The sequence below is a fragment of the Struthio camelus genome, chromosome 11 (assembly GCF_040807025.1).
Source record: "Struthio camelus isolate bStrCam1 chromosome 11, bStrCam1.hap1, whole genome shotgun sequence".
Lineage (NCBI taxonomy): Eukaryota > Metazoa > Chordata > Aves > Struthioniformes > Struthionidae > Struthio > Struthio camelus.
The window spans coordinates 26,850,855-26,878,169 of NC_090952.1; the positions used below are offsets into that span (position 1 = coordinate 26,850,855).

Sequence of the window (27,315 nt, forward strand, 5' to 3'; positions counted from 1 at the left end):
CTCTCCAGCCTCAACACGGAAAGGCCGAGCCGGGAAAAAGCCTGCAGCTCTGTTTTCTCTTGGTTTAGTCCTGGTTCCCCCACTGTTGCTACCTGAAAAATATGATATGAATTCCTCAGGCATCCCTTCTCCAGGTTTCAAAGTGTTTGGCCGCACGAGCTTTTTGGCCTGAAATATGCTCGTCAGGACTCCAGCAGGAGAGATTTTAAGGAGAGCAGAAAAGCTCATGGGTGTTAACGGTACTCGCGCCTCGGCCGAGGCAGAGGGCTAAGCCCTGCTGACCCCGCTTTCATCCAAAGCAGCCATTCCCTTCGACACGTTGCTTGAGAAATGGCTGTCAGGTAGAGGAGCTGCAAGGACACATTTCCACACAGGTGGGAAAGGAGGAAATTCAGGTGACTGCAATGAATTCGGAGGATCGCGTCAAGGTCTGCAAAAAGAGATGGATTTACTGTAGCGGATGGGGAGGAGAGGGATAGAAAAGGGTAAGATCAATCTCTCTTTGGGAAGGGAAGAATGATTGCAGGAATCCCTTCTCTAATCTCCTCCGGGGATTGCTGAGCAAAGCAGCAGAACGTGGAGGAAGCACTTCATTATTTTTTAAACGTATTTATTTTTGCAGCAGCATGTCACTGCAGAAAATAGAAGTCCAGACTTACATAACTACATCTGCTGGAAATTCCTGCTGGGGTTTACTGTGGCTTCCTTGGCGTGACGGCGCAGTTTTTACGAGGCACTGAACGGGCTGAACTTTTGCAAGCAAATGGGAAAAATCGTGGGTCTCTGGAGCCTCCGGCACCTATTTATGCTTTTGCGCTCTGACGTTCTATATCCAACAAACACAAAATGGTTGTTTTTTACATAACACTGCCTGGCCTTTCGCTTGGCTTAAATTCATTCTGGCTCTGGATCTCTTTACATCCACTACTGCACTATGTGCATGTCTCGATCTTAATCGTTATCAAAGTCTCCGAGGATAAATATTTTCAGAACAATTTAGGGCGTCTTGCAGCATATCAGTGCGATGATCACAAAATCGAACAGGAGCAGTTCTCTCCTTCCCGGCTGAAACACCTGGCAATTTTGGTTTCTCTTCTGAAAGCACGAGCCGCCCCGATGCGCGGAGGACCCAAGGTTGACTGCGGAGCAGCAGCGGGAATGCTGTGCTTTCCCATTTCCACACCGCGTCCCTCTCCTCATATTTCACCCCAGGGATGCTGTTGCTCTTGCGAATTAGGAGAGTAGGCAGGCAGGAGAACTGCTCTTCTTGCAACGGTTTTAGCCCGTGCTGCTGCCGGCTGCGTCCGTCGGGCCGGGGACGGAGCGGTCTGGACGCCGGGCACGCGGCCGCGTTCGAGCAAAAACCGGCAACGCTTTGGTGAGGCCGAGTCGCGCGCTCCAGATGTGCAAGGGGATCAGAGAAACGTCTCCTACATCAGGTCTCTAATGTAAAGATCACGGTTACATGCTCCAACCTAGAACACGGCCAGGACTATGATAAACCATAGGAGCTTCTACCTGGCAGTTCCCGGAGGAACCGCTGTGGCCCCAGCGCGGCTGAGGGGTTCGCTGCCTTTCGATGACCCCCAGAGAGTCCAGCGCTTCGCGGCTGAGTCACGGGGGTTTTGCCCACCAGTCCTGCCCATCTCTTTCAGGCAGAAAGAGCAGCAAAGGGAAGGTGGCTGGGGAGAGCAAACAGGGAGCAGCAAGGGTCCGGGACCTTCTGCAAAAGCGGCACATTCTGCCCATCTGCAATATTTAGCAATACTTACGCCCCTCTTATGAGCCTGAACTTCAGATGTCAGGCTGCCTTGTCTGTCAGAAATACTCTGGTTTTTAGTTATCAGTAACCGTAGAACGTTCCTGTTCTCCTGTAACAAATGCATATTAAATCCTGTCTTGAGCGGTATTTATAAGTTCTTCTTAAAAGAGAATAAAGACAAAACGGACAAGAGGTAAGAGGCGCCTATGCTAGTATAGCGGCAGGGAGTGAATGCAGCACGGCAGATGGAAAGGGAGTGAGTGGTTGGTATCGGTAAAGCAGCCTGCATCTGCTGCTAATGATGTTTTTAATAGCCTGGTTTATTTCAGTTGCTAAAGTAGGGAATCTTAGTAAATTATGTCAGATGAGTGGACTCTTTCTTTTTCTGAAAAATAAGACCTAAAAAAGAGGTGGGGGGGGGGAGAGAAGGGGGGCTGATTGGCACCACAGCACTAAGCCTATTTAGTACACAAAAGGGATTTAGCTCAAGATTTCGAGTGCAATTTAAGGCTAATGCTAAACACGAAAATGGGAAAATGGTGCTAACATCACGCTACTAAGGAACGGCTGTAAAATGTATTGGAAGTCTAAGTTGCTGATTTCTTTTCCCTTCTTACACAAAAAACCAGCCTGTAATTGTAATGTGTGTGAGGTTATTGTTTTTAATCCAAACAAATAAAACCCCAGAAAACGGAGGTACAGCTCCAGCTGTCAGCCGTCAGCATTGTCCTCGGAGATCAGATTAGGTATACTCCACGATGAAGACAGGCAGAATCCATTACATGAAATATCCATTAAAGAGAAAAAAATTTAAGTGACCACCCGCCTGGGAGGCCTGGTACGCTGCTGTACGGCGAGGACAGCCCAAGTTAGTAACTAGCATGAAGCATGCTAGTGCTTCATGTTTCCTTGGTGTTGCATCAGTGAAGCTGTGATAGGACCACTATCTTACTTGTTCCATGTTGGGGTCTGGAGTTCAGAGTTAGTTCCCCAGCACGTTTCTCGACCATGATACTTCTACCACTCTTCTTTCCTTTAGGAAAAGCATAAAACTGCAATTGAATTTTTCTGGAACCAGATAGCCACGTTAATGAGCGCTGCACCGCGTTCAGGCTCCCTCAGGGAGAGCCCCTCTCTGCCTCTCCAGAAAGCTGCAGAAGAAAGACAGAGCTGCAGAACTGCACGTAGAAATGCCTTTAAAGAAAGCATTGGCTAGAAAAGAGAGTTTTAGCAGAGAAACTATCCACTGCTATTCATCTCTTACCAAGGACTTCAAATACATGACCTCATGCAATCCTGCTAACTGACAGTGCAACATCTGGCTCTAGTCCCACTTTCTCCCTTTAATGAAAAAGCCTTCAAGACTTGATTGCTCACATCAAAAAGGGGATAAAACTGGTGGCTGTGCAAGAATGCAGTTCCCAAGGGAGAACTGTTGATCTGCTTGTCCTACAGAGGCAACCCGGAGCGCTTGCAGGCATAAAAATGACCTGAAGGATTGAAGTAATATAGGAGAAAAAAAAAAAAAGCACTGGCTACTTTTCAAGAGGAATGAAGAGGGAGTTTTCCCAAGAAGAGAAGGGAGATGTCCTGCAAGGGAGATTGAAATCTCAGCTGCAGTTGAAACTGTTAAAGATCAGGGTACATTGGTAAGCCCATCTGCAACACCTCCAACTTAAATGGCAAGGTGGCTGGACGAAGTGCCCAGCAACCTAGCTAAATGCAGAAAGTTTTCGACAAAATAGAGGAGGCCAAGAAACTTGTACAGGACTTGGCACTTGCTAAGAAAGAAGAGCTGCTGACATGACCTCAGGAGCAGGTAGGGAGCAGGTGGGAAGGAAACCAAAGGGCTTGCAGACCACAGCACAAGCACGGCAGGGAGCCAGCCAGGAAACGCGACGTGTCCAGCAATTTCTAACCTGTTTCCAACTCCCAGAGGCCCAGAGGAAAAAGATGGGGCTGCTTTCACTTACCAGCCTTTAGGAGAAAACTCCTATGGAGCCACAACTGGCTCTTCTCACCTTGGCCCCATAGCATGAAAATGAGGAATAAAAACCAGAGGAAGAATTTTAGGGCTTAAGTGCTGGCCAAAAGGAAACAGCCCTTTCCTGGTAGATACCAGGTGTGGCCCAGGAAACAGGTTGTGAAATAAGCAGGTAGGATCATTGCAGAGAAACAGCTGACCATCATCAGAGGATCAAAGCGAGTGGTGACACAGGTTAAACAGCGTCTTTTTCAGATCACCTCCAGTCTGTGTCCAGGAGCAGGGCAAAGATGGGTTACTATGTGGAATAATAGCTAGCTGTAAACTAGAAGAGGGGCAGTACCCGAGCCTGACCCGTAGCCTGCCATCAGATTAGCAATCACAACCCTAGAGACCTGTCAGCCTGTTATATTCACACTTATATATCCCCAAACCTGTTCTCTCGTCGCTCTTAAGGCCCAAGTATCCCTTGCGTGCATGACCTCCCTCCAAAGTCAGCTGCTTCAAAGGCGCGTGAAACAGCTATATCGGCATGAATCATCTTCTGCCTGTATGTATAGCTATATCCGTAATAGCCTCTGAACTATGGGTGATTATCCTTGCTAACCCGTAGACGATAGGGCAGGTCCCAGAGGCCTGAGAAGGGTGAGCACAGTACCTGTTTTTAAGGAGGAGGGGTAGGGAATCACAGAGCAGTCAGCCTAACTCTGATATCTGGAAAGATAGTGGAACAAATTACTAAACAGCCAACTTACAGAGAACCTGGAGATTAATAAGATGATAAAAAACCCAGCCAATATGGATTTGTCAAGAACAAATAATGTCAAACCAAACTAATCTATTTTTGACAGGGTAGTTGGCCAAGTAGTTAAGGGAGAAGCAGTAAACATACAACATCTTTGGAAAGGTTTCTGAGAGTGTTATACACAGCATTGTTATGGGCAAACTAAGGAGACAGTCTGGATGAAAGAGCTGTAAGAACATTTTAAGTGACGTCCCACAAAGGTATTTTCACTAATGATCTGGACAATGAAATATAAAGTGCTGGGAAGTCAAGAAGGTAAATTCACCCAATAATGCAACGTGCTCCTCTGTGGGAAGAGAAATGAGATGCTCAAATACTAAAAATGGACTAGCCTGACCCGCTGCAGCAATATTGGAACAGAGGAGCACAAAGTGCAAGAATTGGGGAGACAATGTTTAGGCAAATGTGGAAAATCTGGTCCCATGACGTACCTGCAGCAGCAGGTAAGTCAGACGGGAGAGGTCAGGAGCCTCGTGCTTGCGAGGTCTGAGCTGAGCCATTACAGTTTCATCTAGTTTTGCACATCAGACTTGAGCTGGAGAAGGTCCATGGAGAACAACTAGAAAAGGAAGAGATTTGGAAAACGTTATGGAGAAGGAAAAGTTCAAGAGATAGGACTTGTTCCTACTAGGAAAGAAAAGGCAGAAGTGAGACAGGATATTCTTCCAGTGCATTGAACAGGGGAATTTAAAAGGGTCAAGAAGTAATTGGATTAATTTACAGCAAAGAAGATTTAGATACGAAGAAAATTCCCAACTAGAAAGATAGATAAGCATTGGTAGAGGCTTTGCTGGGGCTGAGGAATTTCCTTTTGGTTTTTAATACAGGGTAGATCAATGTCTGCCACTGACTGCGCAAATGTTTTCCTCCTGTCTGGGGGGGGGCAAAGCCCTGAGACTCTTGCCAAGTTGGCATGTCTGTGGTTTCTAGAAAATGAAGATATCTGTTCTCGGTATGGCTACAGAGGGAAAAAACATACCTCTTGGTCATATTCTGGGTCGAGAAACCCTGCTTTTGCAGTGCACTCACAAAAAACCTCACATCTGTTCTTTTTTATTCCCGTGCTTATCATGTACCTTTGGCAAGTTGGCTTTGTACAACATGCTTTATACAAGCAAAATCAGCCTGTTCCAAGCCATCCCCGTACCAAATCACTACCATATGCTGAAAACTGCAACACATGGGAACAAAAGCAAGCCGTCCCTCCTTGAACGTGACAGGCTGTGCTGCGTGAGGCACAGCCCCAGCCGAGGAAGAGCAAAACCACGGGCACAGGCGCGAGGGAGGCTCTAGCCGGAGCCCTTTGCGCGCACAGCTAACATTAAAATATCCACATCTGAAGGGTGCAACGCACTGCCGGGAAATAAACGCTAGCATAATCCTTGCCTCCTCTGCGAGGGGTGACTCAGGACGACAAATCCGAACTAGGCACAAAAGCAGAGAGAAACACTCCTGTCCACTTCAGAGTCGAGGTAACATAATGAGGTGACAAAGCTAAGCAAGGCCGTGAGTTTGTGCATCTACTAAATAAAGGGAAAAGTGATTTCTCACTGTGCAAAATGTCCATCTCCCAGTCTCATCCTCCTTTTTAATTATGGCTCTCACTGTGAATGCTCAGATACTCACATTTTGGGTCGCTGCCTACAATAATTATAGCCGTTGCACTTAGCGTATGTGTCCGTATTTCCTCTCTTCCTTTATGAAAATCTCCTCTCCTCTTGAGAAGCGGGTCTTGTGGACAGACAGCGCTTAACTCAGAAGGGTAGTCCCAGCAGCACAAGCTCTCTACTGCGCAATGATCTCTAAAGATCCAGCACTTCTTAAAGGCAGGGTCCGTTTCTGCTCTAAGGATAGTCAAACTGGCCCCAGAATGCTAAAGATAAATGATTTTTACATTTTAATTGGGGAAATACTACGGAAGGCTTGAGAGAAAGTTGCACTAGCTTTACGGATGTTACAATTCATTAACATTAGCATTAGGTACTACTTAGCTTAAACACCGAGCAGACATGTAAATTGCAACTTAATCATTTGGAAAAGTTGTGGTTTGAGCTAGGAGGTGGCATATGCCGCTGTTCTGCTGGCAAAAATGCAAATACAGCAGCAGATTGCAGCAAAGAGAGAAACGGGCATGACGTGGACATTAGGATTTTTTCTCCTTGGCTGTCTAGGCACCCACTTTTTTTGAATTAACTTACAACTTGCTCAGCTGGTGAAAAGGAGGCGAGGAACAATGGCAGTTCTGCTGTCATCCCCGAGCTGAACACCAGCCACGTTTCCTTACTGGGTGTACGGCACTGTTGTGTTGATGAGTCTTGGTATCGTGTGAGTGATAGGGATGGTTTTGAGACGTTTTAACTCTACTGAGGAAAAGATGGGCCTTAACTGCGTTGCACATGCCATTATTAAAATTGTCCTTGGCAGTAACGGGATTGTTTCATGACTTTCCATATGCTACATTGAATCTACTGAAATTAAATGCTAAACGATAGAAACTTCATTTGATTTTGGCTTTCTTCCTAATTGGAGAAGTTTATTGCAAAATGCAAGCTTGCTTTGTCTATCTGATGCTCTTCTAAGTCAAACACTTTCTGCAGACGATCAGTGGGAGACTACGGTTCAGTACATATACACCACCAGCACAAGGACGTTTCTGAGAGTGGGCTCGTGCCTTTTCTCTCCCACCCCTTGCAGGACCTCGGGGTCAGCTCGGCTCCACAAAGGAGACATGCAGGGGACACGGCCAATACTCCGCAGGAGATTTCTTCCACTGCAGGTGTGACACAGGTGGCCACTTTCTTATCTCCTTAAAATCTCAGGTGAGGAATGTGCAGTGGTCCTTCATGACCATCTTTACTAGACAGATGTTACGCTTCCCCATATGCAAACAAACGGGTTTTCATTTATTTAAGGACAACAGAGGAAGAGAAGGAAAACACAGATATGAAATAGCCATGAAAGAGAGAAGGAAATGGTCTCATCTTGCACATAATGACCGCTGTTTCATTCTAGATCAACTCATGGCAAGGGTCGCTGCTCCTCTTTTCTCGGGTCCTGGCCTTCACAGTCTCTAGTTAAGAGGAGTGGCCTTCTCTAGGTAAACCCACCCACACCTCTCCCTGCAGGCAAGAGCCTTTCAGCAATAACGGTCCGGGGAGTGGCAAGGAGCCTTGGAAAAGCCTCGTGCAGACGAGTAGCCTCTCTCACGCACAAAGATCCATACTGAGCAACAAGCGATGGTTTGGGGAAGGGCCTTCGCACTGAACATTTGGAGCGAAACAATATCATGCCAATCAAGGGTCCCATTTCCAGACCTCCTTCGTGCCTGCTGGGTATGTCCCCAACTCCCGCGGGTGCGGAGCGAGCCCCGGTGTGTTACAGCAGTCCTGACGGGTGACACGGCCGGCGCGTGCGGAGAGCCAGCGCGGGACGCTGCCGGGAACAGCCGCGGCAGAAGAGGCTGCAAAGAGCCGCCGACGCCACGCTGCAGGGGCCCGGGAACCGGCCACGCTGCCAAGACGTAGGAGCCCCGCACGGTTCGCCGAAGCTGCTGTCCTGCATTCAAATCCACCGCTTTGCCCAGCTGCTGGAGAAATAAAGATTTCCTTCGTTTCGTCTCAGTTGAAAACCATCAGCTTCAGGAAGTGAGCGAATCATCTAGGCCGACTTGTCCTTTGCTCGTTCTTACCCTCGCCTTTCCAGCCTTCCCTTCGAGCCTCTTTGTTTCGCTGACGCCTGAGGATTTTGGCACGTGACCATCCTTTTTGAGAATTTGTCCTACTGGTGCAGATTTGCTTGTGTTCAGTTTATGCTTCATCTGTGATAGAAATCGAAATTTTTTTTATCAGCATTAGCATCTCGTAATAGTTTAAGTGTTTATGACTCTTAGGAAAAGAGAGGTTTTATTTATTTATGTATTTGTGGTTCCCTGAACATGTAGCGTTGCTTTCTAAAGCACGTTTCATTTGGAAGTAAGTTATTTTGTTGCCATAGTAATATTTTTCAGGTTTGGAAATGTTGCCGCTTTGGTTTTCTTTTAGGCTACACTTGTCATAAACGGTCAGTATCCCAAGTCACTCCTGGAGAGCGGTTTTAAATAGCGTTGCAAAATACCTAGAAACTTCAGTCTGAATCTGCATGACAAAGTGTCATGTATCTCTGATGCAGCGCAGAGGAAACGAGATCCTCACAGCCAGACAGTGTTAGAGGGACGAGCCGCGGTGATGCTTGGGGAGAAGGCAAAATCCAGAATAAAAAAGTGTTTTGCTGCGCTCTTACACGTCTGCGGAGCAATGCTGCTCCAGCAGCCGAGCCAGGATCTCTGCTCTGCTGCACCTTTGCTTTCCGAAAGGATGATTTTTATCAATGGTTCCGAGCACTTAAAAATGTCCTGTCGTACCCTTTCTCCCCAGACTTTGCAATAAGACTTTGAAACAGCTCAAGGTCAAAGATAACCCAGTGGCTTTCCTAATTAACACTTATTAACAACAATTATCTTTGTCTCGGAGCTGCGCTCAGAGGTCTTCCCCCGGGCGCCGACGTGGTATGCAGTCTGCACGCGTACAATAGCCAAAAGGGTGTTTGCCCCAAAGAGCTTAAAATCTCTAGAAATCCTATTTGCTACCACACAGGTGTCTCAGTTCTGTATCCCCGTGACTCCTAAGCTTAATGAATTTATTTTATCATGAAGAAAACTGTACTCAGATAAAGACTTTTGAATACTTCAGGACGGGTTTTAGAAGGGAGGGTCTGTAACAGGGTTGTGAAAGATGCAAGGAAAAAGGATTCCCTGGGAAGGAAATATCTCTGTAGTCATTTAGGTGAAAAGTGTTCTGTAAACACATCGGACATTAATATTTAATTTTATATATTTATATAATAAATATTTAAACTAATCATGTAATTAAAATATTTACATTTAAGTTTGAAAGAGTTTTTTGCTATAATTCATCTAATTAATTAAAGGAGCCACAGTATGCCACACATTAACCTAAAACCTATTACATGGATGCCCTACCATATATATGACTGTGTGCTTGGGCTGCCGTTCCGCTGCCCGCTCAGAATCAATTCAAGTAAATCGGTTTTAAAGGTTTTTTTTTTCTTTTTTTCTTTTAATTTTGAATAAACCATCTTCAGATTAACAAATCATGGCTATGTGCACGCAGAAGACCTGAGATCCCCGTAAGCCTTCCAGATATGCGGGCATCTGGATAAAGCCGGCATAGATTAAGCAAGTCTGACTGCAAAGCTTTCATTACACAAACTCTCGCTGCAATGAGCAGGATGCTGGCGACACGGCTGTCACCGGAAAATTACGTGGTCGGCAATACCAGACAGCAAATAATGAGCACCAAAATAACGCACAGCAATCCGGTGGTGGATATCAATTCGGTGTCAAGGTAATGGTGCTGGGCTGTAAACAGTTACATTACGTTTCTTTTTATGCTGGGGGAATTACACAGCCATAGCCATTACGTTAACATTAAAGCCACTGCAGTTTACGTGGTACATAAGATTACCCACAGTTCTTGAGCTCCCTGATAGAAAGCTGTATAAAACAAAACGCTGTGCCTAAACACAGCAGAAGTCTAGAATAAAGCAGCAGCCTTAACAATGCGTTTCTTTGTCTTTACAGTTTTTTTGTGAAAGCCATTGTATTATTTTAACAGCCTTTTTTGTATTTAGATTTTGAATATCTTTGATTGGGGGAAGGGTGGAAGGGGCAACCAATTTAATTCTATAATCCCCCTAAGCCTTGCTTAATGCAGTCATTCTATTTTGTGTCTGTGAATTTTATAATGGTATTTTGGGTGGTTGCAGCATTGCACTGGAAAACGTCCCATCATTTATTTTGCAGCCATTCGAGGGAAATGGTTTAGAGCGCTAAGCAGCCTATTCATTAAATTCATATTGTCAAACTAAACAAACTCTGTCGCCCCAGATGTGGCTGGATCTCAGGGCTGCAGTAACGATTTGTGGCTAAGGTAGCTCAGAATCTGTACAAATCTGTACAAATTGTCAGAATGAATATTATATCATATGCAGGGGACTTTCTCAGCATGAAAAAATCCCATGTTTTGCTGAGGAACCTTGGTGAGGATACTGGTGCGTAACAAGGAACAAAGAAAACTACCCAGCTCTGGGAAGACTTCGTTACCTCCAAGAGCTTACTTCCTCATTGTGATGGTGCTGAAGCTACAGGATTTATCCTGGTGGGTCACCAAAGATGAAGGCAGATCAAGCTGTTTGCCCTCAGGATGGATGGGGTGAAATTGCTACAAGAAGAAAGCTCCAACAAGAGGTTTTTTCCATTGCTCTCTTCTCCTGGCAGGCAGAGTGGCTTTTCACATGCTCGTAAGCAACAGAAGATGAAATTCTTAAAAAGCATCCAAGGAACTGAGGAGAACTTGTCCTGCAGGAAAATGAATATAAATGTGTTTTCTCCGAATCATAGAGCAGCTTCAGTTGGAAAGGACCTCTGGATCCCTGCAGTTCTGCTGAGACTTTCTTGTTTAAGTAAGGAAACAATTCCCCAGTTAGCAAACTACTTTGCAGATAATCCTGATTAACTCAAAGCATTGTCTATTGGACAGCTTGGACACTGCATCAAAGTAAGAAGATGCAGCATGCCATAAATACTGCAGCCTGTTTTACACCACGCAGAGCTTCTACTGTGCTTCAGTTCCATGGCCAGAGCCCAGCTCCCGGCACCTCTGATCTTCACATGGACCTGGTGCAGTGATCCAGCCGCGTTCAGCCACCACTGAATGAAAACGTCTGCTAAGAGCTAGTGTCACTATTGATGGGACTTCCTGATGTCCCTCTGAGGGCACTGTATCGCACATGGAAGTATTACTTAGCCATTTTAGAAGCACTCCAGAAAAAGTTGTAGCAAAGACAAAAAATGCAAATATAAGGGCATGGAGGACTGACAAAGTTGATAAGCAGTAGCAACAAAGTCCAGATGGAAGGAAGAGTTTGGAAGAAAGGTCGAGGGCTGGGAGATGCAACAAATTAATTCACTTGAAAAGGAGGAAGGAACAAAAAATGGAAACAATTAAGAGACTGAGATCTGCCAGGCTGCCACAGAATTGGAAGAAAGAAGGGTAGCCTAAGAGACATGGAAAATCACACAGAAGTAAGAAGAGAACCCCAAGAGGAAAATGGCAGGAAAATAAGTGAAAAAAAGAAAAAAAGACTGACTGCATTGCAGGTGGAAGAGAAGAACAGAAGACAGGAAAGAGGTACTGAGATCCAGCTAGGAAGACAGTATATGAAGTCTCGGTAAGAGAGGTTCAGGGAGCGATGGGGGAAGAGGCCAGACTGGAATTCAACAGCAAAATGGGCCTGGACAAAAGGACCTTGAGTTCCTGGCTTTGGAGGGGATTCCTTGAGACTTCGTGAACTGCCTGAGAATGTGCAGATTAAAAAGGAGATGCTTTTTTCACCTATACAGTTTGTGCAATTGCCTTCCACATTTATCTTATTATAATCTAGCAATAGGAAGGCAATGCCTTGTGAAAGCAAGACCCCTGCCTAGAATTCTGTCTTTAAGGTCACCATTTACCTTTCACATCTTAACCTCACATATATTGGCCTCCTGTGTTATTTTTCATTAAATACCAGACTAGTACTCAGCCATACAGGACTCTTGTATCTCATAAACTCTGAAGAAAAGCTGTCTTTATTGGTGTAAAAGAAAAGGAACAGTCAAAAGGCCAAAGTAGTTGCAGGTGTTGGAAAATACTTTGCCAGAGATTAAATTAAATTATACCTTCTATCAAAAAAAGGCCTTAAGGGACCCTCCCTTCCCCCCTATATTAGCAGAGTTATGTAGCAGATTAAAAGAGACTGTATAAAAGTAAAGAATAAAGTAAAAGCAAAGTGAGAGTAAAGACTATAAGAAAAGTGAAGGGGACTATATAAAAGTAAAGCCATCCTTTAAAAAATGTGAAACCTATCCAAATGAAGATGACAGACAAAACATATTCTGGCAAGCTGTATCTAAAGCCCTAACAAGTTAAATTTTTTGTTGAAAAGCAAACTTCTGAGGATATTAAAAAAATAACTTTCCCAAATACAGGAAACTGGATGGCTATAGAAGAATGTATATGGACACTAAATGAAAGAAGTACAAAACCAAAACTAATTATGTGGGTCACTATTCACTACAGAGGAATTCAGGGAGGTTATCACATTAAAGTCTTTCTTTATGGGAAATGAGTTGGAGAAATCACCCCAAACTGCAGATCAGTGGAAGAGGCTATAAACTGAATAAAATTAATACCAGCAAAATTCCCGCATAGGACAGCTTCTACCAAGGGTTCAATGACAGTAATCAAATATGAAATTACCTGATTATTGAACTCTGATTCGTAACCTATTGTCTAAATCAGACCTGCTATTAAAGGAATAGACTGACAAATGAAATTTATACTGATAAACGCAAAATGATGCAAATGGGGGGGGGGGGAGGAGCAAGGGATAGGGGAACAATCCTGAACTACACATATAGAGGGATGGTCTCTGGTCACCCAGTAAGGAGATCTTGGCATCACTGAGCTGACATTTTCATAGAGCTATGCACAATGCTCAAAGGCAGTCAAAAGGCAAACAGACCGTGAAGAATTATTAGGGAGGAAACGGAAAACCCATAAAAAAGAAGCGTTATTATGCCACTATACAAGTCCATGGTGTACCCGCTTGAACACTTTTGTGCATTTTCAGGCCTCTCATCTCGCAGTTGGTACAGCAGAACTAGAAAAGGTACAGAAAAGACAACGGGAAGGATTAGTAGTATGCAAAAGTTTCCGTATGAGGTTGGATTAGATAGGGTAGGACTCTTATTTGGAAGAGATGACTGAAAGAGAATATAATACAGGTATACATCAATAGCATAGTGAAGAGGGAATGACTGTTCCTCATAGCATAGACTCTAGGGGGCATTGAATGAAATTATCAGGGAACGGATTTAAAATGCCCAAAGGAAGTACTTCATGATGCCAGCTATAATTAACTTTGGGAACTTGCTGATGTGGGTTCAAAAAGCATTTAGAAATGGAAGATTGATCTGCTGAAGGCTTTTAAACCTAGAGGTGAGCATGCAGCCTCTGGCCTGGGAAATCCTGACAGCGGCTCTTTGCTGCAGGCTGCAAGGGGGAACCCCGGGATGATCGCTCACATACGCTTGGCCTCTGTAAGAAGCAGAACTGAGGGTTGGAGGGATTTTTGAGCTGCCCTGGCTCAGCGCTGTTACATGTTAGAGAAAGCACTGTTTAGTTTATGTAACTCCTTCCCTGCTGGAAGTATCTGGAATAGAAGCGGACCTACTTGGTGTGACCGCACTGACGCACGGCTGGGATGAACAGGGCCTCCAGGGTAGAGAAGCCACCGCTCAGAGTTCCCTTTCATTTTATTCACATTTTAGGGAGTGTGGATTACTCTCCTCGCCTTCCCTCTTCCCCACCTTCCAGGACAACCAACATATGTAATTTGTTTTGGTTTCATCATGCTGGTGCTGTTGAGTGACCCATAGAACCCATTTGTTTTTCCAGCTATCAAACTGGAGCATTAGGTCTTTAGCGACTTGGAAAAGTGATTATAAACTCATATTCCTTTGGGCAAGCTTATATGACAGTCTTCTAGTCCACGAATTCATGTAGTAATATATTTACTTTCTATTTTTTACAAGACCATATCTCCCCAAAGTATTAGAGCTTATTTACCACAATTACATGATATGGATATCAATAAATAGAATAAACACTCCAAAATACTTTTATACTCATTTTTATTTCAATAAATAAAGGTAACACTTCTAAAAACTGTTATGAGGCCTGTGGGCACCTTAACAAAAGTAGCTAGCATTTTTGAAAAACTGACATACAAAATTAAACCATTCAAAATCCTCACAACTTAGCAGAGAAAATGTATAGAATACATTCTATTTAAATTACTTATTTAGCTGATAGAGTTGCAGTAAAATTCGGGTACCCAGCTATGCTGTGACAAACGTGATGAATTCCAAGTCACATAGTCAGACACAGCACGCCCAGGTAGGGAAGCTACGCTCCTGTGCGCTCGTACAAGTTGAAAATGCAGGACTGAGCCCTACAGAAAAAAATATTCCTTTAAAAAATTTAGTAAGATTTGAAGTTGCTGAATTAGCTCATCCAGCAAATATCAGGTACTATTTCTAGCGGAGAGAGCCCTTTTGTGCCTCATTAAACCCTCAGAATGGGAACTGGAACGAAAGCAGTAGCTATTTGCATGAGAGCGAATGTATGAAGCAGCTGGGGAGTACTGGACACAGAGGGCTTGATCCAAGCACGGAGACTCCTGATGACTTCAGGTGACAGAGGATCAGAATTAGGCCCTTAGACATGGATGTAGAGGAGTGCCATTGTAATACCAACAATAGTGAAAACTGCCTTGTCACTCACAACTACTATTAATTTTCCTACTTAGGAAACTTGATGAGTTACACACTATTATTTCAGGTATAGCGTTGAGATTCAGGGATGTCATGACAGATTTTACCAGAATAGTAACGTTACTTACCTGGTTATTCCATTTATAGACCTATGAGTATACAGGTACACAGATTACTGTTGCCTGTTTTTATATACATTTCATTCATATTTGAAAATTTGCATTTAGCTATATGGAAAATAAATACATACCTAAATGCTTATGTAATATTCACAGAGAATTAATCTGAGAACTATGCAAATAAAAGTTACCGCAACTGCATCATTGACGTACATACCGTCTAGCAGATCAACAGCTAACACCAGTTAATGGCTGCCATAAGAAATATGAGATATGGATCGGTCCACAGAGTAACAGATGATACTATTCCAGACGGGTGGCATTTTATGTCCTAGTGAATGGATTTTAAGACTTGCAAAGGAGGAAACACTACATTCACATTATACAGAACAAGCAATCTATGCACTTAGATGAACTACTATAAGATAGAATTTGGAAACAAAGGAGAGTGTCGTCCTGACTGTTTCTCAATAGCCTTTCATATGGGATAGTGTTACGCGCAACTCTTGATAATGGAGCACCATCTAGAGGAAAGATTGCTATGATGCAGCAGTGAAATTAAATTGTATCAAAAATTTAAAAATAGCAAAAAAGCTAGACCAGATCATGTATAATATCTAATAGCTATTTGACTATTATTTAACAGCTGTTAACAGGGGAAAAAAAAAACTGTTAAAAGGTGGGGAAATTTTGAAATTTCTCCCACAAGACAGGATGTTGACCTACATATGGGACCTCTGCACTCATCAAAACCCATGACCTTGACTATTTTGTTAATTATTTTGCACCTCACATTTACTTACAGTAAATGAGCTATGCTATCAAAATTGAATTTGGAGATCATCTTAAAGTAAACTTTGACTTTTCAGTATCCATATCTGGCTAGAACTGTATGGCACAAAGCACCAACAGCATTTGGCTGAAAACAAATTAACAAATTCTGCTTTCATTTAGCTCACAGAAAACTCAGAACTACTTTATTGAATTTTGTGAAGATACTTTGGATCTGTGTTTAAGTGAAATGTAGCAGCCTCCTGGCTATAAACCATATTAAATCAATCTAAACTATCCCTCACACTACTCCTTCCTGTCCAACACCAACACTATCCACCAGCCTACTAACAACCAACCCTGCATACTGGATCCTCGAGTCCTCCTTTCTTCCCGTCTTCTCTACCAGAAACACGCTCAAGAGGCTGTATGTCTCCACACGGTTTCTGCAAAAGTAGGTCTTTCCAAATGTAAAAGAATCTATACCATTTACCAAGCCCCGCTTCCTCCATGACTACACCTCCTCCACTGTGCATGCTTTCTGCTTTCCAAGAGGAGCACTGACTCATCTGTCTCTGATAGCACTGACTTTTTGTGAAAAAAATACTGCAGCCAGGAACCTAAGCAACTTTAAAGAATAAAATATAATGAGGTTGAGTCAGTGTAGCTCTGTCCATCAGAGTGCTGTAGTAACATGGCATGGTCTATAATGCTGCAAAGAAGTGCCGTTTGTCACAGGTGTACCTCTAATAGTGTCTTTCTGTTGGCTGCTCACACAACATATTCCAGTGGAACAGAGAAGAGATTTTCTCATTTTCTGTTCACTGCCACTTTTGCTTGTCCCAACTTTTTCCAGCTCCTATCCCTTCTCCTTGCAGTGTTCTCTCATATTCTATCACAGCCCTCTGGCTCTAGCAACTTTTGTTTGTTGGTTTGTATGGTAGAGAACTTGTGTCACTGCCTTTTCTGATTTTTTCAGGTGTGTGTTTTCACGCTCAGCTGTGAAAACTGGATGGGTATGGAATACACATCTAAATATACCTTTTACGGCCTTAAATTCTCACTTTCGACTCCAGATAGAGCACTAAGTAACATACCACCTCACCGAAGAGGTAGAGACTGCTAACAGTTAAAGTATGAAAAGGACCCTGAATGCAAGCACAAGCACTGGCTACATCAAAAAGAGGCTAAAAGCTGAGAAATGGCTCACTGTTAAGTGCGGAGAGGCTTCCAGTGTACAAAATGGGTAGAAGAGATGGGCATTTGAATATTACTGGAGAGAGCTGTCAGAACTGAGTTTTTCAGATGGATAAGGTGCATTAGGTTAATCACAAGGGAGTTTCTTAAAGTCAAAAATGGTTTAAATAAGTAAATGGTGCAATGACATAATTATGAGGCAGTTTTTCTGGGGGCTTTTTCCATGCAAGTTTTTACTTGGATCAACATTTACATACAGAAATGTTTGTTGGGGAACCATGCATAATCATCAGAGACCAGAGATATCAATATGAAGGTAGAAAAGCATGCAGAATTAAATAAGCCCATGGAGATATGAAAAGACGCATATAAATGCATCAAATGACGTCTCGTAAATCAACCTCATATAATCATGACCTGTATCAATAACCTCAACAAGATCTCCTTAACAGTGATATTCTCCCAGTACCTGTTCAGCATTTGCTACCCACCCTTTCAAGCTTTCTACGGATCAGGGAGGTTTTTGATAAAGAGTCTGCACTCTGCCTTGCCAGGAGGTGTAGGGAAGAGGCAGGTGTTTCTGCCGTGCTTCAAACGTTTGGCTGTGGTAGAACGGGATTGGTCCTACTTTGTGGGACAGTGTGTGAACATGTAGGCAAGAGAGAACAATCACGTGTGAATGGAAAATACTCTTTAAATACTGTGCAGGGAATTTGTAAAGGGAGATAGGGATACTGGGTAGACCTCAGAGCTTTCATAGTTAAGGTATAGAGAGATGCAAATATTCAAAAGATATATATTAATATATAATAATTATATGATATAATTATAAATATATATATTAAATATATATTAATATATAATATATATTAATATATGAATATATGAATATATTCATATATGAATATATGAAAGTATTTTATCTAAATATTTCCACTCCTAAAATCCTTCAAAGGCTTTCCTTTTATTGGCTTTTTTTTTTTTTTTTAAAGAAAAAGGAAGTATGGAAAGGAACTGCTGCAATCCAGCTTCTTCCTTAAAGCATCTCTGCTTCTGAATATCTCTGTTGTTCACTAGCAAACATTATCATGTCACTTGATGTGTTTTTCTTCACTATTCATTATCACTGCTTCTGTTAGCATTTACATAACAGAATTCTGCTTTGGGGAGATACGAATAAGCACTAACATCAAATGTTGCTTTCACAAGATTTACTATCATTCCCCAAAATGCTGCTTCTTGGATGCGGAGGATCCAGAAAGAGATGAGTCATGGAGCTGCAAGTAAGATCTGTGAGTGGCTGCAGTGCGCTCTGGAAATGAGTTCTTGGGGAACGAAAGCTAAACTTGAAGATGGGCATTACTCACCAGAGAAAGATTACTCCTCAAGGGGAGAACCCTGGAGAAGCCTGAAGACATATCGATCACAGCCCTTCTAGAAAACTTAGGGGAGAACAGGACAACTGACAGAACGTTAACACTATGAAGGTGTGCTGCCACAGAACCAGCGACATGGAAAAAGGACCGGAGGACACTGCAGAGTAGTAAACCACAGCCGTCATCTCGGAAGAGTTATGCAACAGCTGTTACGGGCATGACTAATACTCTGTATTTGATCTGAATGCAGAAAGCCATATCCTGTATACCTGTATTCTGCAACGAATACATAATGAATAGTTATATGATTATTAACGTGCTACTTTTATGCTGATGCATCATGCAATGTGAGCTATAATGAGGCTGTAGCATTTGCAAGGTGGAGTGCTTCTGAGTTTTAAGTTAGGGGGTCCTGTATTTATATGAACCTAAGAAAAGAGCATTTGGCAAGACTTCCATTCTGAATGGTGTAGGAAGGACACAAGCCAAGGGCAAATGAGCTTACTTTACGAATATTTTCTATCACAGGCTTTCAATCTGAGAGCCCATTGAAATTACTGTAGAATTCCCCTTGGCTCTGGATGGGCCCTAAAAGAACAATCCTGCCTACTGTGGTGGTACAGCCTCCTGTGGTGCTACCTCCAAGCTCAAATAAAAGGAAGTCAGGAGCAGAGATGTACTATAAGACACCAACCAAAAGGTGCCAAGGAAACATGTCATATTAAGAAGAAATGTATCAGGTAACTGTTACCACAGGACTATGCCAAGATATGATGCTATATAATATTAATAGTGCAGTGTTTCACTTGACACAGAATTATATTTATCTCAGAAAAACTGATAGGTACTTTCAATAATATAAAATACCATCTATGTTTTTTGTTTGTATTCCTGGCATGCATAAAAAGATGAGCTTTCAATGAGCAGTCTGAGGACAGGAGGGAGAAATATTACCTCTCTAAGGATTGAGAATATCACAACGTTCTTTTACCAACCGGAAATTTGTTCTCAGAACTTCAGTTGTACACCGGATCTCTCACAGGAAGTGCCAGTACTGTAACTCCACAGGCTCCTGTGTAATTCTGGGAAGGCAGAAGTGTTGTTACAATTGGAAAGCCACTAGAGCTGAGGCTTACACCTTGACAAGGTGGCACCTTGCATCTCTCTTGACTGAAGATCCTGTCTTAAAAAAAGATTCTGAGCATCAAGACGGTAAGCTGTTTTTTTGGCTATTTAAATTCTCATTAATAGAGTGAGAACTTGAGAAGACAAAGAAGTAGTGAAATCTAGCAGTCAGTAAATCGGAGCTCCTGCCACAAAACAAACAACTGCTACACCAATATTAAAATACCGGTGAATTGTGCAGATCAACTGAATGTCATATATCTGACTCCTCCTCAAGAGACTAATGAAACTTGGTCTTGGTATCTTGAAGCATCCTGAAAACAGGTGACAGTAGGAAGGACTGTATCCTCACAGTAATAGCAGGAAGAACTCCGAAACTGCACTTCACAAAAAGTCTAGTCATGCATATATGCTATAAAACTACACTAAAAATGAATCTAGTCTTAATGTTCCAACTGCATCGATTTACTGTGATTCAGCATTCGGTATGCAAAGCATGAAGACGAGTTGTCTTGTTTTATTTTCCAGTGATGACAGCACTTGCGACACTGCCAAGGCCAACTCACAGAACATTTTTCAAGAAATTCTAATATGGAATGCCAGATATTTATGGTGGCAAAATAGAGTTTTACATTAAAGAACACTGTCAACTCACTTAACACATTTTAGCGACCTATTGCTGAAGTAAAATAAATTTCTCGCGCTCTAACAAGGTACTTCCTGTGGAAAAATTACGTGTTACCCTTAAGAGTATCTACAGTGATTGATAGCGCACCCTTTTTTTTCTTTGAAGGGAACAGGTGCCTATCAATCACATTTTTCATTTCCTGGACACTGGGGCAAACAAATTTAATTTGGGTCCTAAAGCCATCCTACGTTGTACATTCTGGAGCCTTAACGGGACTGTGCCCTTTGGGGTGTATCATTGACTTTTATGCGCTGGGGCAATGACACACACACTGGTAGCAACAGGTATCAGATATTGATTACTGAGCACTGGCAGTTCCCATTCACTTTAACGCGAGATGCAGGTGCTTAGTACCTCTAAATAGCAGGACACTCGTTAAGTCGCCAAAGACCAGGCATCCACATTCTGACATTGTGTCTTGAGCCTACTACCTACATTCATAGGGGATTAAAAAGATTCTTTTTCTTATAAAACAGTTTCATGAGCAGAACTCAAGAACATTATTTTCCGGAACCTTTTGTCCTACCACCATAAAAATGCTCCGTACCTAATAAAATGCCACTTTGACTTTTTCCCTACAGTTAGGTCTTCCGTAACGGACGTCAGCACGGGCTGACAGGTATCTAACTTCAGCTTTCCATCAGCACTCACTCAGTCTTCTACTGCCTGCCTACCTTCGGAAACGGCCCGAGAACTTAACGTGTTTTTAGGCTGTGGTCATATTTGACTGCAATGAATCTGCAGAGTCTAAAATTCCTGCAGTTTCTTTGGAAAGAAAAAATAAAAAAAGAAGAAGGCTGATTCTGAACGTCTGAATCGATTTTAAGTCCTGAATACAGGTATGGGACGAACGGCTGCGCCGGGGCTCTGCTGCCGTGACAGAGGAGCGGCACGGCGGGGCCAAGCGCTGCGGCCTCGCCCGGCCCCGCCGGCCGGGGCTGCTGAACAGCGCTCCCGCCTCCCACAGCGGACGACGCTGGAGCTTCGCAAACTCTCGACTCACCGGGCGAGGCCCCGAGGCCTCCCGGCCACCACGGCAAACGGCGGCGGCGGCGGCCGCCCCCGCCCGCCGCGTCATGGCGGCCCCGGCCGGGAGGGGAGGGGAGGGCGCGCGAGCCGCCTGCCGGGCCGCCCGCCACCGCCGCCGCCGCACCACCGAGCTCCCGGCCGGAAGTGGCAAGTGGCGCTAGAGCGTCGCCGCCGCGTCACCCTCCTTCCCTTCCGCTCCGGCGTTTCCTTTCCCTCGGCGGCCCGGGGCGCCGCTTCCCGCTGGCGCCAGCCCGCGCATCGCCCCCGCGCGGCGGGCGGCGCGCGCTGCACCGCGCTCGGCTCCTGCCTCTCGGGCCGGGATATCTATGGGGCGAACGGCGATGCCATGAAACCGGGCGGGCGCCGGAGCGGGGCCAGCGCCGCGCACACGTACCGCGGCGGCGGCGGCTCTTCCAGGGGGGCTCGGCCGCAGTAAGGGCGGCTTCGCCCCGGGGCGCCATCCGCCACCTCCCCCTCCCCCTCGGGCCTCCTGAGGAGGATGGCGACAGCGGCCGCCCCGACCCAGCTCGAAGCCGGTGGGTATGGCTGGCGGCGGGGGCTGCCCCCCTCCCCTCCCTCCCTCCTTCCTTCGCTCCCTCCCTCGCCGCCGGGCCGCCCCTCTTGTAACCGTGTGCCCTTCTCCCCCCCCCCCCCCCACCGCCCTCCCCGCAGAGCTCTACTACCTGATCGCCAGGTTCCTGCAGTCCGGACCGTGCAAGAAATCCGCCCAGGTGAGCCGGGGGCTCCGGCCGGGCCGAGCCGACAGGCAGACGGGCGGGCGGGCGGCGAAGGGACGGGGCAGGACGGCGGAGGGTGGGGGAAGGAGGCAGCTGCGCTGCGGGAGCCGGGCTCACGTCCTTTGTGTGCGCGCTGTGCCTCTCTCCCCAGGTGCTGGTGGAGGAGCTGGAGGAGCACCAGGTAAGGCGCTGCCCGGGCACGGCTGGGGAAGCCCTTAGGGACGGGGGGGAGTCGCGGCGGCGGCGAGCCGAGGGGACCGGGGATGGGGTGCTGGTGGTGGGGAGGGGGGGGGGATATCACCCTGCCCCGTTTAACCCAACCGCGGGTCCCGCCGCTCTGGGGAGACCCCGCGGATGCCCCGAGTGCGGGAGGCGGGCGGAGGGGCCGGCGGCGGCTCGGGCCGGGGGTGCTCTGGCTGGGGGGGGGGTAGGGGGCGAGCGACCGGGTGTCCGGTGTGCCCCCCCCCCGCCGGGCAGGGCTCGGTGCGCACGGAGCCGGCCGGGGTCTGAGCGTTGTCTCCAACCCCCCCCCCCCCCCCGCTCCCTCCTCTCCCCTCCCCGTCTGCCTCCCGCAGCTGATCCCCCGGCGCCTGGACTGGCAGGGCAAGGAGCACCGCCGCAGCTTCGAGGACCTGGTGAGCCGCCTCTCGCTCCCGACTCCCTCACCGAGTCGTGTGTGTGTGTCTCCCCCCCCCCCCCCCACGGCCCCGGTTGCACCCCACTCCGTCCCCGTCCCTCCTTCCCTCACAGGGCCGCGGACTGCGCCCCGCCGAGGCCGCGTCTAGCGGGGTGGTGAGAGGGGTAATAGCAGGGGGGGGGATAATGGCGGGGGGGGGGGGGACGCGGCCCGGCCGCTGAGGCGGTGGGTGGGGGGGGCGCTGCTTGGTGCCGACTGCGCCGCGCCTATTGTGGGGGAGCGGGAGGGTTATCTGAGGGCACGTACCGGGGGCTGGAGCCCCAGCGAATGGCGCCGCGCCTAACAAGCGGCCGAGCGGCGGGCGGCGATAGAAGGCGGCGGCTGATTGGCTGCCGCTGCAGCACAGGAACTGGCGCCGCGGCCGCGCCGGGAGCGCTGCGCTGAGGCAGCCGCGGGCGCCGCCCGCGCCGCCGCCGCTCCTCGGCCGGGCTGGCGGCCGCTCTCCCGCAGCCCCGGGGGTGCTGACAGCGCTTCGGCAGGCGCTTAGCGAAATCGGGGCCCGTGGAAATGTCTCCTCTTTTCCTCCTCCCCCCCCCCCCCCGTGGAAGTGTCCCCTCTGTCCCTGCCGGGAACTGTCAGTAAACAAAACCGACGCAGGCTCCGTGTTTCCTGCTCTCCCCGCTGAGAGGAAACGCCAGCGCCGCCTGAACGCAGCGGTTCTCGGGCGTTAATAGGCCGCAGGAAGCAGTTCGGCATGTGGGGAGTCATTTGCCTTTTTCTTTTTTCCTTTTTTTCCTGTCTCCCCCCGCTCCCGGGGGTCTGCGGGACGTGTGGCGGCCCTGTCCCCTGGCTGCAGACGGGGAAGCGGGGCAGGAGGGCGAAGCGTTTACGTGCCACCCGGCAAGTCCCTGGGCAGAGCCGGTGGTATGATTCAGGGATTCCTGGCTTGCGGTCACAGCCTGTGCCGAACCCATTGCACCACACTGGCCTCTCTTTAAGGGGGTCGGAGGGAAGGGATTTTTAAAATTTAATGTTAAAAGGCTATGAAATATACGGACGCTGCTTGGAACAGTTGGTTACCTGTCATTGAGAAAGGTCGGCTTTCTGCTGCACTGAGGCAACGCGCAGCCAGGACAACTCCTGATCCCGCGTGTCTTGTTTTTTTGGGGAACAGTCATTTCCCATTTCTGCTAGGAAAATCAGTGCCCACGGCTGTGAGATGCACCTATTCTTAGTGACGTCTACGTGAAAGCAGCAAAGCTGAAAAGTGATTTTCGTTGTTTCTGAAGGATACAGATTGTTTTTATTACTAGAAGCCATGGGTGACAATGTAGGACTCTGATATAACGCTTGCAATGCTGTAAGCTCACTAAGAGTTTTTACAATACTGATATAATATACTGCATCCATGTGATCATCACCTTCTCCGCACCTGGAAGGAATTGAAAATACCCCACTCTCTTTCCTCTCCCATCTCGCGGTGAAATGGTGACGTGGGATTTTGACACGGCTGTTGCTCAAACTTCTGTGTAGCTTGCTCAATAGTTTGTTTTCCATTTTAGCAGTGTTTTAGAAGTTCAGATGCAATGGGAGAGCTGCTTGTGTTGAGTCGAGATATTTCTAGCCAATGAGACGTTTGTAACCCTTTCCTAAGTGTATTAAGAATTGAACACTGTGCTTCATCTTACCTTTTTCTGGATAATTCCAGGACTGTATATTGAATAGACAGAAGTGGAATAACTACAGCTTTCAATAAATTTTAACGCTGTGTGGCTTTCCTAGCGAACCTAAAATTGAAATTTGAGCTACTTCGCATTTAGCTTTTGACTGCGCCTGGTACCTGGGAGGAATGTTAACAGTGGGAATAATGGAGTTTGATTTCAGACATACAATTTTTGCTTTATCAGTTACATTGATGTCTGCATTTTTTTCCTTTCATACTACGGAGCCTGACTAGGAAAGCCTTAAAAACGTTTTTGGATATTAGGTGGCAGTGTTGAAGCTATGTACTTTTCTTTAAAAATTCAGAAGCAAGAAACAACTGGCAGGAAGTGAGACTTGGAATTAGCTGGAAATTGCTCTTGGTTTGTAGAATTATCAAAATTAATTATAAGATTATTTTCTCCTATCTTGAAGTAATTAACATTAATTTATAGTAAGGAACAGGACTGTACCTGAATCATTACGGCGAGATGGGTTGACGCTAGATTAGATGAAGTGAGCTTCTTTCTATTAATCCTCAAAATGATGCTTTCATTGTTTAGCACGTTGAAGGAAAATCTTTCTTCCTGATGTTGCTCAGGTTTTGATGTAGTTGGAATTTGGACCTTTAAATGCATATGACTGTATATTACTTGGACTACTTATCTGACTTCAGATGCTACAGAGAGCTAGCTAGATGTTTGAATGTAATGTTTAGACCAAAGCCGGGGCTGTAAAGTACACAAATAACTCTGAACTTGTTTGTGATTAACTCGATCACGTAATAAAGCAAAAATAATTACAGATGCTAGTAACTGGGGATGAAGTTTTTCCTACCCAGTCCTCCTTTTTGACTGCTTAGAAGCAGAAAAACAAATTCAGCTAAAATCTTTGCCAAATTTTGCAACTACCCTGGTCAGACAGGCCTGAGGATAATTGAACTGAGTAGGAATTCACAAATTCAGAGAAGTCAGATTTTTTGTTTTGTTTTGTTTCTTTGCCCAGTGTTCTGCTCCTGCAAATCTGACTAAATATTTCTTGTTCTAAGTGCTGAAGTTTCAACTTTTCTTTCTTTGCTTTCTATTCTGAATGTGACTGTTTAGTGTCTATATTTTTCAGAAAATATGCAGATGCTCATGCCACTGAGTACATTGCTATTAGTCTTAGAGCATTTGGAAACTGATAAAGATATAACAGCATATTTGTCAACGAATCTGCTTTTGTCAGGTAACGTTTATTCCCACTTTACTGAGATTGAAAAATCTGAAATCTATCCGCTGAGATTTCTTTTTTATTTTACCTTGATCTTTTATTTTAGATGTTGTGTACCACAAGGCATAGAAGTTATTTAAGATACACTAATAAGAATTGTATCTAGTGAGCGAAACCACACAGAGAATATTGGCTTAATAAGCATTTGTGTTCCCTTTGTCTTTTCTGCCCACTTTTGAGTACTTTTTATGTGCAACATATGGCTGCCTGTAATCATGCAGGTGTACTCTAAAGGTCTGTATTCTTGAAGCTTTTTTACTTCGTAATTGACTGCTGGTGGTCTTGAGTTGTAAAACATTTGTCAAGGAGAAGGTCCTCGCTATCCTTTTGAAGGTCTTAAATAAAACTGCACTCAATTAGTAATCCTATTTTTATTTAGCCTTAGCAGTCTAACGTAGAGTCAGCTGTTGTACAGACAAGTCAAACTGAATTAATTTACACTATCAGCACAGTCTTCAGTGGAGTGTTAGAAATTAGCTTTGTTTTTTCCTGATAGAAATGACTGGCTGTGGTCTGGTTTTCAAGAACTTTTTGATGGGCTCTCTCTTCTGGCTAACTCTGTTTTAGTCTTTGTGCTGAAATTGCGTGTAAATTTAGAAAAAATGGAAAACCAGCCATTGTTGGACAGTGATCCTCAGTGTATTCAAGTAGAGAATTTGTATCCATGAACAGCCGTGCTAGCATGGAACAGCTTATAGGATTTGGCTTTGAGTTTCTGCCTTGTCCGTCTGCACTGATTTAAAACTAGCTTTGAGGCGGAGGTGCTGTTATTTATAGATATTGCCAATCCCAGTATTAGCAGCAGAAAGATATTACAGTTTTGTCACTTTGGGAAAATGTGATCCGGTAGTATGCTAGATCCAACCCTGGAGAAACTGAGTGGATAACAGCTTTTAAAATTCATATACTTTTGCAAATCACTGATGTCTTGTGCAAGTCTAATATTTGGGCTTCCTTTTGTGCTGAGATTCCATATTTAAGGTCTCGAGTAATTTCCTGCTTGCTCAGCCATTTTGGGCCTCTTGGTCTTCTCTGTTACTTTTTGAGACAGTTGTCGATTGACTGCTGTTTTGGCAACTGAAGGCAGTGTCATCAGGCTGCCTAGAGGTTAGAAATCTGCTGCTGGTGCACAACTAACTGCCTGTCCGCAGAGAACTTGGTGTGAAGGATTCTTCGAAAATCCGTGCTGCTGTCTGCATTACTTCCATTACGTAGCTCTTGCAGCAAACTTCATCTGTGCTCTGCAGGAATGTTTGACTGGCTTTCCCAAAAGGGATTTTTCAGAGCTATCTGCTTATAATCCATGGCAAAACAAACGTTTTGTGATAAGTAATAATCACAAAGAGTTGGTTTGTTTGTTTCCTGTTTATTGAAACATTCCTTGGAGGAGAATTTGTCAGCAATAATACCGGGGGGGGGGGGGGGGGTGGGTTGGTTTGCTACAGGGACCTGTTGGTTCCTTGCCATTCTTAGATGTATAGTGATGACCCCTTGCTTTACTAGTCTTTCCAGTCGTACTGTAACGCTTCCAACGACAGAAACAAACAGGTCTAGGGGTATAGCTTTCTTCTAGCACTGACTTCAGAAACAGTTCCTCATTACTAGCAGCTGCTTATTGGTGTAGCAACTTATTTGCATACTAGTTAATGCAGGCATGGTTGTGTTACGTTCACCCGT

The 27,315-nt window shown here is 45.3% G+C and overlaps 1 protein-coding gene and 1 long non-coding RNA gene across 3 annotated transcripts in view; one reads left to right on the forward strand and one right to left on the reverse strand.

Moving 5' to 3' along the window:
• Positions 1–7,435: 7,435 nt before the first annotated feature.
• Positions 7,436–22,549, reverse strand: LOC138068704 (uncharacterized). The gene is made up of 2 exons (XR_011143398.1): positions 21,975–22,549; positions 7,436–8,368 (listed from the first exon to the last, which is right to left on the reverse strand). It is a non-coding gene; the product is annotated as an uncharacterized lncRNA (long non-coding RNA).
• BRWD3 (bromodomain and WD repeat domain containing 3) overlaps positions 21,541–27,315 on the forward strand; it is a 65,221-nt gene continuing 59,446 nt past the window's right edge. For both annotated transcript variants that reach the window (XM_068956688.1, XM_068956689.1), the window contains exons 1-4: positions 21,541–21,827; positions 21,964–22,022; positions 22,180–22,209; positions 22,604–22,663. In XM_068956688.1, the coding sequence (XP_068812789.1) occupies positions 21,791–21,827; positions 21,964–22,022; positions 22,180–22,209; positions 22,604–22,663 (186 nt within the window). In that variant the 5' untranslated portion in view covers positions 21,541–21,790. The remainder of the gene's footprint in view (positions 21,828–21,963; positions 22,023–22,179; positions 22,210–22,603; positions 22,664–27,315) is intronic.